The sequence below is a fragment of the Triticum dicoccoides genome, chromosome 1A (assembly GCF_002162155.2).
Source record: "Triticum dicoccoides isolate Atlit2015 ecotype Zavitan chromosome 1A, WEW_v2.0, whole genome shotgun sequence".
Lineage (NCBI taxonomy): Eukaryota > Viridiplantae > Streptophyta > Magnoliopsida > Poales > Poaceae > Triticum > Triticum dicoccoides.
Genome location: NC_041380.1, coordinates 463,622,589 through 463,640,163, shown reverse-complemented (window position 1 = coordinate 463,640,163; position 17,575 = coordinate 463,622,589). Strand labels below are relative to the sequence as shown.

Here is a 17,575-nt window from a genome sequence, read left to right as displayed (position 1 = left end):
CTCATTAACTATTTATGTAACTAGGTTGCGGACACCCATGCAGAGGAGGACACCTCGCAAAAATGCTTGGCCATACACATTAGGTCGTGGTGGTTGAGGCCAGTTGCCCACGATTGAGGCAGCCGGATGCATTTGCCATTCAGCTTGGCGATGGTGAAGCCAGCCTGGGCGTATAGGCCCATGAGGTTGTCATCGACAATGACAATGGTGTTCTTGTGTGTGGCTGTGTATGGGGGTCAATGGATGGATGAATGGGAGCAGAAAAAACTTATAGAGATGGAGGTTGGTGCGGAGCCCCTATGACTTGGAAACTATTTTCATGTGGGTTGACATTATTGCTGCTAATGGGGAGCGGGTCAAAGCTCTAAAGCCACGTGCATGTAAGATTAACTTGTCGACCGGTGGAATGGTAGGTGGGTTAGGACGGTGAAGCAGAAGCAGCATCAAGGTTGCACAACGATGTCAAGGGGATCAAATGCTCTGTCATAGTACTACCATAGGGTTTTGAATAACTAGATGACCCACTGCGCCCCTGGCATAAGTATATAAATCAAACCAAGTGCTGGAACCATGATATGTGCATGCAATAATAATCTAAATGTTGATCCTTATGTACAACTTTATACCTAATTAAGCATAAGATATAGCATTAATTCCCCTAAAATGGAAATAACATTGATATTTATTAATCAAAATAATTTTACTCAATAGGACTGGTAACTGGGAAATCACAATATACCCTATGTTCCTTTCTACAAAGGATGTAATCTTCTCTTGCTCGCGAATTATCACCTCCATAATCCAGCTAATCCTTCAATTAAGAAGATAACACAAATAAACATAGGTTGTTGAGCAAAATAAGGAGCCTGCACCCATCCACAAAGCATCTCACAGATGCAACATGGAAGAGATTGATGGAAATTCTCTTGGCAGAGAAAGTGTGCCTAACAATTTGCGTAAATTCAAATGATATTTTTAGAAGAAATTCAAAATAATAATTAAATCCCATGTCGGGGATTGAGCATTTAATAATATGAGGCCCACAGGATTACAAGATCAAGTCAACAAACCAAATCTACTTGCTCAATTTTTTTGAGGAAAAGTCAACAATTCAAAAAAAAGGAGGGGGTCAACTATTCAAAAAAAAATTGAGGGAGTAACCAAGCTTTATTCATGAAAAGCCACATTAAGTGGAATACATCTATGGTCATGGGGTTGGCCCAGCCAAATATATCGCCCCGGACCTGACGAAAAAGTATGCTTGGCTAATCTATGTGCCTCTACATTGACGGCACGACCTTCGAAGGCAAAAACACAATTTAAAAAAGAAACTCTACTATGTATCTCAAAAATAATGGCACCACTATTTCCCCGACTTTTGCTGTTAATCGCTTGCACTACACCTTTGGAGTCTGAAGCAACCACAACGTTGGAGATGTTAAGATCCTGGGCTAGAGCGAGACCTTCCCGACATGCAACCGTTTCCAGAATTTCCGGGTCGTCTACCCCTGCTATCACGAGGGCCGAGCTCCCAAGATAAGCACCAGTTTCGTCCCAGCAAACAGTAGCAACTGATCCTCCCAGTGCCTTCCGACATGCGGCATCAACATGAATTTTTGCATGACCCTGTGGTGGAGCTTTTGGCCGTTGGATTGTTGTAGTAGATGTCGAAGTTGCGCGCTGTTGTTGTTTCTGTGGTTCTTTTTTAGAGAAAAGGCTAGAGCCCGACTTTATAAATAAAGCCACATGGCAGCGTCACGAGACCAAACAGGAAAGAGACCAGTTAACGAGGAGAACGCACACAGCGCACGGAACGAAAAGTAAATAAGAGTAGCCAAGGAAGGATGGATACAAGCAACTGCCATACACGGCGCGCGGGCCGGAAAGGAGTGAGACCTAAACTCCGCAAACAACACCACCAGGATTAGACGACAGGATCCCGTCCGGAGATGTGAGATGCCGAAGCCCGGATTTTGTCGATGAGCAGGTCCAGGGCATCCCGATCAACCTCCTTAGTCAATGATCTCCACTGCTGCAATAATATACATGATTTGAAAAGAACATCAGCAGGCTTAGATGGGAAGATATGCTCAATAGTAAATTTGTTCCTAATGGTCCACAGAGCCCAACATAAGGCACCCAGGCCAATCCAAAACACCCTCTTGGTCACCCCAACCAAAACTTTGGCTAGGGTTCGAATATCGGAGAAAGAGGAGGGGTTCCAAGAGACCCGAAGCCAAGATCTGACACAGCACCAAACCAGCTTGGCCAGCATGCAATTGAAAAAGATGTGATCAGAGTTCTCCAAGGCCCCACATAGATGACAGAAATCCGAGCCAGGCCCATTGCGCTTTTTAATCTGGTCAGCAGCCGGCAGGCGACCACGAAAGGCTTGCCAAAGGAAAATTGTAATCTTAGGAGGAACTTTGGACTTCCAAACACAAGAGAATCTGGTCGAAGGGGTACCACCAATAAGTCTAGAATAAAGCGACTTGACCGTAAATCTACCTGAGGCCGAATGAGGCCATACTACAGAATCGGCCGACTCCGAGAGCACGGGGAAGAGGGCAGAGAGACTTTGCCAATCTTCCAACTCTTTAGAAGACAGGGCCCGACAAAAGGCCAGATCCCAGTTATTAGCCGCCACCTCTGCGATGGAGATACCCGGATTAGGACAGTAAGAGAACAAAACCCGAAAACTCTCAGCGAGGGGGGGCATCCCCCGACCACCAGTCCAACCAAAAGCGGACTGCCATCCCATTACCAACATTAAATTTAACATGTTCCAGGAAAATAGGTCTGACTTTGACAAGGGATTTCCAAAATTGAGAGCCGCACCTCGCGGTGGCAAACAGCGGGTTGGAATGTGGGAAGTATTTAGCCTTAAGAATCGAGAACCAAAGCGAGTCAGCCCCACTAGTTAAAATTTTCCATCACCACTTGATAAGCAAACAAATGTTCATCACCCGAGTATTAATAATACCTAACCCCCCACGGTTTTTAGGCTTACACATATGCTGCCACTTGACCAGCCTATATTTCCATTTGTTATCCGCGGAATTCCAGTAGAAGGCTCCTCTATGTTTGTCGAAGCCAGCATGCACGCCATCCGTAAGAAGATAAAAGCCCATAAGAAACATGGGGAGAGAGGATAAGCAGGAGTTAATTAGAGCAACTTTGCCAGCATTGGTATTATATCTTCCTCTCCAAGGGAGCACCATGTTCCCCACTTTAGCGACCGCCGGAGCGAAATCTTTAGCATGGAGCACGCCAGGAGAGATAGGAAGGCCTAGATATCTAAAGGGAAAGGAACCCAAAGAACAGTTCAGAAGCCTGGCAACCCACAAGGCTTCCGCCTCATCCACACCCGTCACCAGGACCTCACTTTTAGCGAAATTAATCTTAAGACCCGAAACAGCTTCGAAACACAACAGGAGGAATTTAAGATTGGCAATGCAGGTGTCATCCAGCTCCACCAAGATAGTTGTATCATCCGCATATTGCAAGTGGGAAACACCCTCCGGAAGTAAATGAGAGACCACAGGAGCAATGTGCCCACAACGGGCCGCCCTGGAAAGCATGCACGAGAAGGCGTCGGCCACAAAATTAAAAAGAACAGGGAAAGCAGGATCCCCTTGGCGAAGGCCCCTACCATTGGCGAAGAAATTGCTAACAAAACCATTAACCGAAACGGCAGTATGGCCACCCGAGACCAACTGCATGATACGATGAACATAAGCACCGCCGAAACCTTTAGCAAGAAGGACCTGCTTGAGGAAGGGCCAGCTAACGGAGTCATAGGCTTTCTCAAAGTCTAGCTTAAGGATAACCGCTTTAGCTCTCCGAGCGTGAAGATCGTGAACAATCTCATGAAGGGATAGGATACCATCAAGGATGAAACGCCCTTTGATGAAAGCAGATTGATAAGGACTAATAACTCTATGAGCAACCGGCGACAAACGATTCGCAAAGCCTTTAGCCGGGAATTTGGCGAAGTTGTTAATCAAAGCAATAGGTCGGAATTGGGAAATAACATCAGCACCCTTAACCTTGGGGATCAGGGTTATCACTTCATAGTTCAGGCGGGAGATATCGACAGTACCAAGACAGAAGCCCTGGATAATATTACAAACCAGCTGTTTCAACTGGGGCCAGAATTTCCGAAAGAAAGGAATAGAGAAGCCGTCTGGCCCAGAAGCAGCATTAGGATTGGCAGTGTTAACAACATCCCAAATTTCCTGATCAGAAAGAGGGATCATCAAAGAGGCATTCTCCTCGGGTGAGATTTTAAGACCTAAGTTCCAAAGGGAGGGAGAAATGGAGAAGCCCGATGGAGGTGTAGCCCCCAACAACGAAGAGAAGAAATCCACCACATGAGCCATAATAACAGACTGCTCCGAAGATCGCACACCATTAATGAGCAGGCTATTAATACCACATCGTCTACGCCTGCCGTTCGCGATCGCAAAGAAATACGCTGTAGGGGAGTCGCCTTTTAGAGTCCAGTTTAGAGTACCCCGTTGACGCCAATAAATCTCAGCCTGATGGTGTAACTGTATTAAAGCAGACTCCAGATTATAACGAACCGCCCAACCATCGTCAGAGAGCCCAATAGAATCAGCCGCGCGATCCAGCGACAAGGTCTGGTCTTCGAGGAAAGATTTGGTGCGACGATCCTCCGCCGCACGATTACGAGACCAACCTCTGAGGAATTTACGCAGGTTATAGGAACACGAATGCCAATCATCCAAAGGCCCAAAGGAGCGAGCATTGGATGATAGAGAAAGGGAGATCTTCGCCGCAACCACATCGACAGCATTTTAAGCTCTGACAGATATCTATTTATGAATCCGTGGATAGCTTGTGGACTTTGAAATATACCTTCATGTATAGCTTTCCTTCGAGCCGCCCAAATCGCCCATAGTGTTATTGCTAGCTTCACAAACGCCTCATGTGATAGAGAGTCAATCAGAGTGAATAACCAATGTTTAGCATGTGGTTCAGTGATAGTCGCTAGGGTTTGCGCCAGCTCATCATCCACCAACGCCCATGTGCATCTTGACATTGTGCACTCCAGAAGGGAGTGTCTCCATCAATCTGGAGCCCCGCATAGCCCACAGGCACCTGAGTCTGACATATGCCTATGTGCGCGAACATCATTAGTTGGTATAGAATTTTTCGATAATCTCCAAAGAAACATACGTACTTTCCCATGATAGTCAACTATTCAAATAAGAGGAGAAAGAAAGACAAAGTCAAGATGGAGGCCCAAAAGGAAAGAAGCCCATTTCCACAATTATACTTTTTAGGTATGGGCCTACTTCATCTAACACACATCACTTTACTATTTGTTCATTTAAACTTCACCTCAATTTTTTTTGTTCATTTAAACACCACTGTTTTTTTGTTCATTTAAATTGACGAATGGTTATACGGTGCTAAAACTTGTGTTCATTTAAACACCACTGTCAATTACACCACCGGTGTCACAACTTGGCGTGAAAAGTCCGTTTAGTGCTAAAACTTGTGGCATACATTGAACTGATGCCACAATTTGGCTTTCATGTGCATATACGGTGTAAATCATGTTTCTATACAAACAAAGTGCTGATTAGGCACGCCAACATGGCATGGGACCCGCTATCAGCGACTGGACGGCAAAGTGGACATGTGGCCTGCTATTTTGCTATTTTTGTGTCACGAAAAATACTATGCCACGGCTACAAGGGTCCACTTGTCAGCTTCCAACGAATAAATGAAAAATTGGTACCTGTAGACAGCAGCAGCGCAAGGCTAACCACCTGACCCTCAAGGCATTTTATGTAATAACCGGATGTTGCTGCTATATATTCTTTGACTATTAAGCGGGCTGCAGTCTCTACGTCACATTTTGTTTGGTTTTATTTTCAGAAATTTATAGAATATATGTAAATTATAATAGCGTGTTATAAATAATATATATATATATATAATAAATTACATTATAAAATAATCACGTATGGAGTTAGCATTTATCCATATAATAAAGCATGAATTACAAAGTTGTTCATGTAATAATTTGCATATTGGATAAGAACTTATATTCAATAAATTCTTATAGAATTTTAAAATTGTTCACAGTTTTAACAAAATATTAATGTAATCTACAAATATATGCATGCTTTAAGTAAGTGTTTATGTTTTTATATATTTTAATAAATGCTTATATAACTTTAAAAATATTCAAAATTTAAAAAATATATTCATGTAGTGTATAAATTTTTTTAACACACATAATATATATATTATATTTCAATAAAAGAGAGAGAGCAACATCCACCTATAAACAATTCATATAACTAAGATACATAGGTGATGCTCACGATCATGTAGGGCAGATCATATGATGAGCGAATTTCCACTACGTTAAGATCGTTCCGATCTTAATGTGCATGCTATATAGGCCTAGTCCACTTTAGTCCCAACAGCGAATTTCAACTACGGCAAGATCGTTTCGATCTTGCAAGGTATTCAATCAAGAGATATCTAAAGCGGTGCCCCTGATGCCATTTTGATCTGACAGCAGTGGACGCCGTCACATCCTCCTAATCATCCTGTAGTGGAGCGGATGCCTCCCATTTCCAGCGACTTTTTTCCCGGGGACGGATATGTGCAAGCACATTAGCAACCACGTACGCCTTTATATAAAGGCGTGCACGACACAGGACACCTCCCCATTCTCACTCAGCGCACGCCACGGAGCTACTCGGCCGGCCAGCGCCTACCCGTAGCTCGTAGCTCTCTTCCACTGCTCCCGTCGAGAGTCGGCCGGGAACCTCCGCCGCGGCCGCCAGGGTTCCCGCCGGAGAAGAGACGGCATGGCCGAGGACGGGAGGGAGCGGGCGGAGGACGCCACGGGGACGGCGAAGAAGGCCAAGCAGGGCGGCTTCAGGACCATGCCCTTCATCCTAGGTGATTGATCGATTGATCCTTTCCTGCCCCCCTTTCTCTCCACTTCGGTTCTCTCTTTAAGCTTAGTAAAGCTAGATATGCACGTTGGGATCTGCTCTTTGCTATGCTCCCACAGAATTAGCTAGTGGTTTCGCCTCAGGTTTCCATTGATGCTCCACTGGAGCGTTATCTCAGCTCCTTTGTTTTCTTGCGTTGGGCGGCTGCGGATATCTAGTGCTATCGATTTTCCTTTATGATTCAGTGGAGGCTGCACATGAAACACGTTTAGTTGAGGCAATAACTGATGGCACAAAAGTTAAATCAGGCAATAGTTCCAATCTGCAAAATTTACCAAACCTCGTGATCTGGAGAGTTTTCTTTTCACACTGTAATTCCGGGGTCTATGCGTTTGTAGTGTTTTTGCTTTTGACCACCGAATTTGTCGCGAAAAAGAATATGCTTCATGTCTGAATGCTGCTCAGCAATTGCCAAAAGATACCCAAGAGCGTGGAACGTTGCTCTAGGCTCTAGCTATGCATATGAGGCATCACTTAATTTATACATTTTTCAAGGATTTTGCCTTCGTACTCACAGTATTGTTGCTTTTTTTTACGTTCATTCACATTCATTTTGACATGCGACTTGTCACAAGTGAATAACATGCATCTACTTTCTGCATGTTGAAACAATCTTGACACGTGAGTTTACTGTTAGGTTAGCGGTATTAGGAACTAAAATCACAGCACTTATTATGAACGGAGAGAGTAGATAGATACTCCCTCCGTTCCAAAATAGATGACTCAATTTTGTACTATATTAAAGTTAGTACAAAGTTGAGTCATCTATTTTGAAACGGAGGGAGTAAGAATTAACGTTCAAGTGTTGTATTCAACTATTATTCATGATCTTGGGCTGCTGCATGCCCCTGCCCCATGTAATCTTCCCTCAAGCACACACCGCAAAAAACACCGTTTTGGTTACAACAGAATTTATACCCTGTTGCATTCCAAATTCCACATGAAATATTCGAAACCTGGAAAAAATCGACTTAATTCGCATGAAATTAAACCAAACCTTATTTATTTTTCTCTCGCAAAAACACTTATTTATTTTTCTGCTGAACCTTCAGTAGCTAGGCACACGCAAAGAATAACGGAACTAGCTAGTGACCTCGGCACATGGTCTAACGTTCCAGCAGATATAAAATACAAATGTGTCTTAAGGAAAGCCAGGGGAACCCTTTCTTCTTCTTCAGAGAAAAAAGCAGACACAAATGTGAATGTGAATGCTGTTTTCGTGAAGTCAACCTGGTCTATTTTGTTCAAAAATGACGTGCTACGGCAAGACTGCACCGTTTGATGTAACCTATAGGTCCTATCTTATATGCAGTCTCCAAAGGAAAAGTCCTATATGCACCAAAAATGACGTTTTTGGAATCATATCGAACAACCTGACCTGGCTAGCAGCATAAGAATCTTCCTCCGTGAGTAATGAAATTCTAAACTGCCGAAGTGTAGCCATCAGACAATACCAATACGGTTGTTATATGCAGAAATGCAGAATCAAATCTGTGCCGAACCTTTACGACTTTTTTTTTTGAAACCGAGCCAAAAGATTTGCCTCATATATTAATTAAGTAGAGAAGAGGTTTTGTTACAATAGGCACCCTTACACGGCATGAGTGATTACTCGCGCAAAATAATGGCCCCTAATTTCTTTGCCCCGGCGGTGACCCAAAGCTTTGCCTCATTGGCAATGGAAGCTAGTAAAATAGGCGGTGGAGCACACTTATGCCGGAAGACCCGTGCATTCCTTTCGTTCCAGACGGTCCACGACACGAGCATAGTCATCGAGGCCATCGCCTTTCTGTCGGGTACTCCTGTGCCGGTCAAATTTTCCCACCAACTCTTGACTGAAGCCTCCAAATGCCATGAAGAGGTGTCCAAATGCGTAAGCTGAAATTTCTCAATGACCACCTTTCAAAGGCGGATGGTGTAACGACACTTGAAAAAAAGATGAGGACCGCTCTCTTGCTCCCCTTTGCAAAGAGGGCAAAGACCACAGTTCGGCCAACCCCGCTTGGCGAGCCTATCCGCCGTTCAGATTCTATCTTGGGTTGCCAGCCAAGCGAAGAACTTTGCCTTTGGAGGCGCCCAAGCCTTCCAAATCATGTGCTCCATGGGGGAGAGAACTAGCCCGAGGAATTGCGCTTGATATGCGGAGGCGGCGGTGTAGCACCCATCGGCCGTGTGCTTCCATATGATGGAATCCTCGGAAAGCTCATCAAGATGGAAGTTGTGCAAGAGCATCCAAAGGGTGAAGAATTGCCGGATGTGCTCGATGGAGACGGTCGTGGAGGGGTTGATCTTGAGAATCCAATCATTGTTTTTGAGGGCCTCGCGCACCTTCCAATTTTTCCTCATGGAGGCCTCGAAAATTAGGGGAGCAACATCTTTTGGTTTGGCTCCCTGTAACCAAGGGGATTCCCAGAAGGGCGTTTTGGCCCCATTCCCCACAGAAATGGTGGTTGAGGCATAGAAGAAAGACATGTCCGCCTCGTCACAAGGGTTGCCCAAACCGACCCACATCTTATTTGGCTCCGTCCATTCGAACCAAGGCCATCTCAGTCGCAAGGCGCGAGCAAACTTGGCGGTGTTAAGGACTCCAAGGCCACCGTACTCCGATGGGCGGCAGACAATATTCCAATTAACCTTGCACTTTGCTCCCGTGGTCTTATCCGACCCGGACCACAGGAAAGCACGCTCCAGCTTGTTCACATTTTGCAAGATGGACGGAGGGACAATCAAGGAGGTGATGAAGTAGACCGCAAGTGAGGAGATGACCGATTTTACTAATGTCGTGCGCCTAATGGTAGTAATGCTCTGCCCCTCATACGTAACCAATTTGCTCGCCACCTTGTCTTCAAGAAATTGGAAATCCGCCTTTTTCAGCTGCCAGACGGATAGCGGGAGGCCTAAGTACCGTAGAGGGAAGGAAGCCACAGTGGCCGGCATGCTTTGCAGAATGTGTCCCAAGTTAAGGTTATTGCACCGGATAGGCACAACGGAGCTCTTGTGAAAGTTGGTGCATAGCCCGGTGACCTCCCCAAAACCACGTAAAATTGCCGAGAAGTTGTCAATGTCTTTTTTTATAGGGGCCAAGAACACCGCGGCATCATCCGCATAAAGCGAGGTACGCACCATGACACCTCTTCCACGGATCCGGTGGAGCAATTTCTTGCGGGTAGCCAAGTCAAGGAGCCGTTGTAGCGGATCAATGGCGATGACGAATAGCAACAGTGAAATTGGGTCCCCCTGGCGAAGGCCCTGACCGTGAATGATTGGCGGGCCGGGCACACCATTTAGGATGATCCTCGAGGAAGAGGTGCAAAGAAGCGCCGCAATCCAGTTATGAAATTTGCATGGGAACCCACGGCATCGGAGGAGGTCCAGCACATACTCCCATCTGACCGAATCAAATGCCTTTCGGATGTCAAGCTTGAACAGGAGCGACAGAGTCTTGCACTTATGGAGCCGGCGGGCAAAGTTGCGCACGCACATGAAGTTATCGTGTATGCTTCTCGTCTTGATGAAGGCGCTTTGAGCGTTGGAGACAAGTTTGTTCATGTGCAGAGCAAGGCGGAGGGATAGCACCTTCGCGAGGATTTTGGCGATAGCATGGATAAGGCTAATGGGTCTATAATTGCCAATACCCTCAGCTCCCTCCTTCTTGGGCAGAAGCACGACGTTGGCAGAGTTGAGCCAGTGTAGATCGGACGTGTGTAAGGAGTCAAACAGGAGAATCACCCTCATCACATCATGCTTGATTATGCCCCAGCACTTCTTGAAGAAAATGCCCGTGAAGCCGTCCGGGCCTGGCGCCTTATCATTGGGCATGTCGTTTAATGCCCCAAGCACCTCCTCCTCGGTGATGGGCGATCCAAGCTCGCGCAGCTCCAACTCGTGAGACTCCAGGTTGAGCTCGTCCCAGTTGAAGTCTTTTGTTGACAAAGACCCTCTCCTCATGACCGTAGAAAAGTGGTCATGAATTATCTTCTCCTTAGCATCATGGTCAGTGACCCAACCCTGGCCATGCTTTAGCCTGAGGATATGATTCTTTCTCCTCCTTGCATTGATCCGGCGATGGAAGAATTTGGTATTTGCATCTCCTTCCTTGAGGTTAGCAATTCTCGCGCATTGCTTTTTCCGAGCCCTCACAAGCACGGCCAGGCTTATTACCCTCCTCTTAAGCCTAGCCCTTAGATCAACCTCGTCGGGGGAAAGATGTCTGTTTTCTTGCGCAATGTCAAGGTGCAGGATCACCAAAAGGGCCGCATGCAGCTGAATTTTTTGCCTTTGAGAAGAGTCCCCTACTCCACTCAGAAAGGCGATGTCCAACCTTTCTGAGTTTGTGGAACAAGATCTGATACGACTCAGAGTGTGGAGGCTGCTCATCCCAAGCCTTGCTAACAACTTCCATGAAACCCGGCATGGAGACCCAGAAGTTTTCGAACTTGAAGGTCTTGGGTCTCATCAGGCCTTTGTCATCTGCGAGAAGGAGAGGGCAGTGGTCGGAAAGGGAGGAAGATAGGGCATGGAGCACGTGGGTGCCGAAGGCGGCGTCCCATTCAGCATTGCAGAAGAACGAATCAAGTTTGCACAAGGTCGGGTTTTCCCTCTCGTTGCTCCAGGTGAACCTCCTATTTTGTAGATGAATTTCCTTCAACTCGCAACTCTGGAGAGCCGTTCGAAACCGGTTGATGCGACTCCGGTTAATGTTTCTATTACTCTTGTCGCGCGCGCGATATATTTGATTGAAATCTCCTGCCACAAGCCATAGGACTCCGGCATGTGGTTTTTGGTCGATGAGCTCCGCGAAGAAAGCGTCTTTGCGAGAAGAGTCGGTGGGGCCATAAACGGTGGTGATCTTGTATTGCACGTCAGAGTTTCGGACTCGGACCATCGCGGATAAACAGAAGGCGGTGTAGTTGATGTCAACTAGGTCCACCAACTGGTCATCCCAAAGCAGAAGCATTCCCCCCCTTGTGCCTTCGGCTGGCCTCTGTGCAAAGTTGCGCAGTCTGTTTCCCCCAAGGAAGGAGGCCGTGAACACGTCGACATTGACAAGTTTCGTCTCGTGAAGGCATGCAATATGATAGGAGGAGAAGGTGATGGTGGCGTTGACAGTGGACCGTCGATCCGGACAATTGAGGCCTCGGACGTTCCAACATAAAACATTGATAGCTTGCTCTAACATGATAATAGGGAGTACACATAGAGGCATGATGAACATCCATCAGCCACACACACATGCAAAAGCAGCAGCAAGCTGGGCTGACAGAACCCAACTCTGAGCTTAGCAAAGCTCCTGGAGCTACAAAGACACCAGAAGAAAATATGGCACTGCACCTTGTGCACGCACCACACTACAGACACATGAAGTTGATCTAACATTGGGAACTACTAAACCCAAAGAACAACGACCATCAATCAGATTGCAGCCAACAAGGCTCCAGCCGCATCCTCATGTCCATCCAGGTCGATGGCGCCAGCCCCGCCGTGCTGGATAAGCGGATCCTCCACTCCAGCAGCCTGCACATCATCAAGCTTGAAAAGCTCACGCATGGAGCTGATCACCTCCGGGGTCAGTGTGTCTTTGAACTTCTCTGCAAAAGCATCTAAGGCCGCCGCTGTAACATCTTCGCCATTCTTGACTATTCCCAGGCTGCGGCAAACCAGCAGCTCAGCCGCCTTGGTAGCAGGCGCCTCCTTGGCACGCCCAGGGGCTTTGTTCTTCACACATGTCCTGTGCAGGGAGAGACCCGTAGCAGACCTGGAGATGGTAACACCCGCAAGCGTCTTGCGACGAGCAGTAGGTGGACGCGGTGGCGTGGACGCCGGGGATGGCAGAATCGGCTCCGGCCTCTCGTCGAAGAGCACAGCCAGGCCAAAACTGGCCGGCTGGATGTCCGCAGCCGCTCTGCGCCTTTGCACCGGAGAGGGGGTGCGTCGCACCGGGCCGCTGGAGACAAGGGGAGGAGTGGGCGACGACTCGAAGCCCGGTGGCCTGGCCGGCGACAGAGGCGGAAGAAGCACCGTGGGCGAGCAGAGGTGTGTCACCGCCGGGTTTTGAGCCGCTAGAGAGATGGCCGACGCCCTGGGATCGTCTCGCTTGGAGAGGAGTTGACGTGGCAGCACCGACGTGGGGGATAGAGGGGGCGAGGCTAGCGGCGTGAGAGCCTCCTGGGCGCGCCGGCGCACATCCCGTGGCGAGACTTGGCGTGCCGGGCTACGCCCACGCACCGGCAGCAACTCCAGGGCACGGGTCTCCTTAGCGCTGGTGGACCCGGAGCCCAGAAGGACCGTGGCGGGCGCGACGCTAGCAGGAGCAGGCGCGAGGCCGGCCATCGCAGGGGCGTCGCTCCGACGCCGCCCACCAGAACGGTCGCGGCTGCGGTCTTGCCCCTCCGTCCGCTGGTGATCGGTGGCTCCCCTGGAGAGGGAGCGCCGGATACGGGCGCCCCATCCCTCGCGTGGACGTGGAGCACCACGGCCCTGCCGGCCGTCACGGTCGTCTTCGTCGTCCCGGCGAGGTGGCCTCCTCTCATCTCTGCCCTGGGCGGCACGGCGCTCACCGCGTCCCACCGTGCCATCCACACAACGCCGGTACCAAGTGTACTCCTGGATTTCCGCAGGAGGCGGGTTGTCGTCGTCATCCTTGACCTTGGTGTGGTCTTCCAGCAGATCAAGGTGCACCAGCACGCGGTGCCGGAGGCCACGATGGCCGCGACGCCGATGGCCCCGAGCCAGTAAGGTGAGCCACTTCACCTTGGGGATGCGGTTGGGGTCAGACGTCCATGCCCAGAGCAAGAGGTCGCGCGTGTCGTCCCTACGCACCGACCTTTGCTCGATGTAGTCCAGCGAGCAGCCACGACCGATGACGAACGAGGCGATGTAGTTGTTCCAGCCGTGCACCGGGATCCCTTCAAGGCAGAGGCGGACATAGTACAACATGTCCTCATTGTCCGCGTGCACCTCGAGCCGCCACCCACGGACAAAGAGCCTGGAGTTGCCGACGAGGAAGTCGCCGCGGTCGACGGCGTCGGCGCAGTTGTGCTGGTACAAGAACCGCACCAGGTACTGCTCGGGGTAGTGTCGGACGACACTCACATCCTCCTGCCTGAAGTCGAAGGTGGCGGCGAACGCAGCAGCCACCGTGTTGCAGGGGACATCCTCCCGAGCTCCTTCGAACCAAGCAACGGCGGCGTTGGTGGAGAGCAGGGCAGCTTCAGCCTGCATCTCCGGCGTGGCAGGGACGACCACGAAGTCCTCCTCAGGCCTGAGAGCAGCATCACCCAGAGGCGGCATGGTGGTGGTGGCGGTGTCGAGCAGCAGAGGGGGTGCTGGTGGTTGGGGGAGTAGCAGCGGTGCCGGCGCAGGTTTGGGGAGAGGCCAGCCCCGACCAGCGCCGAACTTGGGCTCCTGAGCCTGAGGAGCAGTAGGCGACGGGCGAGGGAGAGGTGGTGGCGGGATGAACGAGAGGCAAGGCAGAGAGCTGAGAGGCCGCCACCGGTTCTTGCAGCCACGGGCGCGGTGACCGTTCTCGAGGCAGCGAGCGCAGCGGATGGGCTCTCGGCACAGCAGCGCTTTATGCCCAGGAGCGAGGCAGCGACAACATCGGCCTTTAAGCCACAGCGGGAGCGGAGGAGGCATGAATGCCTGAGGCTCCAAAGCCGGGCGGCGCGGGCCTCGCCGCGATTTGACAAGGCGCCAGACGCCGGTCATGTCCGCCTTGTCCGCCTCGCGCCCCGCGCCTGTCGCCGGCCTTGAAGACGCGCCTGGCGTTGGCCTTGAAGTCGCAGCAGGAGGCGAGCTGGAGCGCTCCACCGATGTGGAGCAGTAATGGCGAGCCACCAACCTCCCATCAATGCGCGCCAGGGATGACGCAGCTGGAGGAGCGACCGAGCCCGGGCTAGGACCCAACGGCGACTCGGGGACGAACTCGGATCCGGAGGACGTGCGCGCGTCGGAGCCGCCGGGCGTCGGGAATCTAGATCTGACAGGTGGGCATCCGACGGCCGCAGCGGGGAGGGGAGCTTCGCAGGGGCGGCAGCAGCCGGTCGGCCATGCAGCGGAGGCGGCAGCGGCATGAACCAGAAGGCCGCCAGGTCAGCGAGGGCGGCCGGGGCGGGCGCCAGCGCGGGGCCTGGGGGTGGAGCGGGAGCGGGCATGAAGAACCTCACGAGATACCTTTACGACTTTTGACTGCTCGATACTACTACTTGATAGTGAGTGCGAAATGTTAGAAAATTACAACTTCAAGGTAATTCCTACTTGTAATCAGAACTTCAAAATAGAGTAACTGTTTTCCTCAAAGGAAAAAAAGAGCGACTGTTTTGGACGCAGGAATATTGTTGTTTCCTGCTACTTATCCGCGTAACATTAATTGTAGAGAAGAAATTCTCCTTCTATAGCTGAAGCATCACCCTATTCATCATGTACACGAGGCGTGTAGATTTCTCAAGGTTTTCATGTCAAACCTTCGTCATGTTATCAATGTCTTTTTGGGGGAGGTATCCATATGGATTATCATCATTGCCGTTTCAAAATATCTAGAGCATCTAGCACGTGTGTCAAATAAAGCAAGATTGTGATTCTGGAACAAGTAATATGAACAAATTGTTCTCCTGCAAAAAAAATATGAAAAAAAATGTTTTGGCATATACTAGTACAATTTGAAATATAACATTTCCCGCCATTCTTGCAGCGAACGACTTCTGCGACCGGCTGGCGACGGTGGGGTTCGGCTCGAACCTGATCTCGTACCTCACCCTGCAGCTGCACCTGCCGCTGGTGGAGGCCTCCAACGTGCTCACGAACTACCACGGCACCACCAACCTCACGCCGCTCGTCGGCGGCCTCATCGCCGACTCCTTCGCCGGCCGCTTCTGGACCATCACCGTCGGCTCCATCATCTACCAGCTCGGCATGGTCTGCCTCACCCTCTCCGCCGCGCTCCCCTCGCTCCGCCCGCCGCCCTGCGCCAAGCACGCCGCCGAGTGCCAGCGCGCCTCCACCTACCAGATCGCCATCCTCTACCTGTCGCTGCTCTGCACGTCCATCGGCGCCGGGGGCTCGCGGCCCTGCAACATGGCGTTCGGCGCCGACCAGCTCGAGCTGGGCGCGCGCCGGCGCCGGAGCGCCAACGGCGGCAAGGCCCCCATGTGGAGCTTCTTCAACCTGTACTTCTTCGGCATCGAGCTCGCCAAGCTCACGGCGGTCACCGTGGTGGTGTACATCCAGGAGAACGTCGGGTGGGGGTGGGGGCTCGGCGTGCCCACCATCGCCATGTTCGTCGCCGTGATCGGCTTCGTGTCCGGGTACTCGCTATATGTCAGGATGCCCCCCGGCGGCAGCCCGCTTGTCCGGCTGGCACAGGTCGTGGCTGCTGCGTTTAAGAAGAGGAAAGCAGTCGTGCCGGACCCGGACCTCCTGTACGAGGACAAGAAGCTCGACGCCGGCATCTCCACCACCGGCCGTCTTCTCCACACCAACCAGCTAAAGTGAGTTGCACTCCTTGTGGCAAACTGGCAACCGATGAAACCTTTATGTAGTTTTTGGCTGCAGCCTGCATGAGCTAACTACTAGTTCTTGAATGATAAGGTTCTTTGACAAGGCGGCCATAGTGACGGAGGGCGACGTTCTGCCGTCCGGCGAGCCGAAGCTGTGGCGGCTGTCGACGGTGCACCGGGTGGAGGAGATCAAGTCGATCGTCCGCATGCTGCCCATCTGGGCGGCGGGCATCCTCATGGTGACCGCGTCGTCGCACAACAGCAGCTTCGCGATCCAGCAGGCGCGCACCATGGACCGCGACATCACGCGGAGCTTCAAGATCCCGCCGGCCTCCATGCTCATCTTCACCAACCTCGCCATGCTGGTCACCCTCGCCTTCTACGACCGGGTGCTCGTCCGCGTGCTCCGCCGCTTCACCGGCCGCCCCAACGGCATCACCCACCTCCAGCGCGCCGGCGTCGGCATGACCATCGCCATGCTGGCGAACGTGGCCGCGGCAGCCGTCGAGACCAGGCGGAAGTCAGTGGCCGCCGCCAGCGGCATGCTGGACGCGCCCAAAGGCGCCACCCTGCCCATCAGCGTCTTCTGGCTGGTGCCGCAGTACGCCATCCACGGCATCGCCGACGCATTCATGGACGTCGGCCGCATGGAGTTTCTGTACGACCAGGCGCCGGAGAGCATGAGGAGCACCGCGGCGGCGCTCTACTGGCTCACCATCTCGGCGGGGAGCTACCTCGGCACGCTGCTGGTGACCATCGTGCACGAGAAAACGCAGGCCAGCGGGCAGTGGCTGCAGGACAACCTCAACAGAGGGAAGCTGGATAACTACTACTGGCTCGTCGTCGGGCTGCAGGGGCTCAACCTCGTCTACTACTTCGTATGTGTCAAGTACTACACTTTTAAGCCATTGGAGACGGAGGTCGAGCACCAACCTGGCCATGGAAATGGCACCCAGAGCACCAAGAAGGGTGTAAGCTACAAGTAACTAGAATGCGTGGTAGAGTTACATTTGGGACGGAATAATGTATCTTGCCATCATCATGATATATTAATATTGCCGCGATTTAGGAACA

General features: G+C 50.9%; 1 protein-coding gene across 1 annotated transcript; it reads left to right on the top strand.

Moving 5' to 3' along the window:
* Positions 1 to 6,710: 6,710 nt before the first annotated feature.
* On the top strand, positions 6,711 to 17,575 carry LOC119279149 (protein NRT1/ PTR FAMILY 3.1-like). The gene is made up of 3 exons (XM_037560514.1): positions 6,711 to 6,951; positions 15,697 to 16,492; positions 16,593 to 17,575. Exons 1-3 carry the CDS (start codon positions 6,858 to 6,860, stop codon positions 17,485 to 17,487), a joined length of 1,785 nt encoding a protein of 594 aa, XP_037416411.1. The 5' UTR covers positions 6,711 to 6,857; the 3' UTR covers positions 17,488 to 17,575.

Coding starts and splice junctions, on each gene's coding strand:
- LOC119279149 (XM_037560514.1), top strand. CDS start 6,858: ATGGCCGAGGACGGGAGGGAGCGGGCGGAGGACGCCACGGGGACGGCG. Junction 6,952..15,696: donor GACCATGCCCTTCATCCTAG/GTGATTGATCGA, acceptor CCATTCTTGCAG/CGAACGACTTCTGCGACCGG. Junction 16,493..16,592: donor CTCCACACCAACCAGCTAAA/GTGAGTTGCACT, acceptor TTGAATGATAAG/GTTCTTTGACAAGGCGGCCA.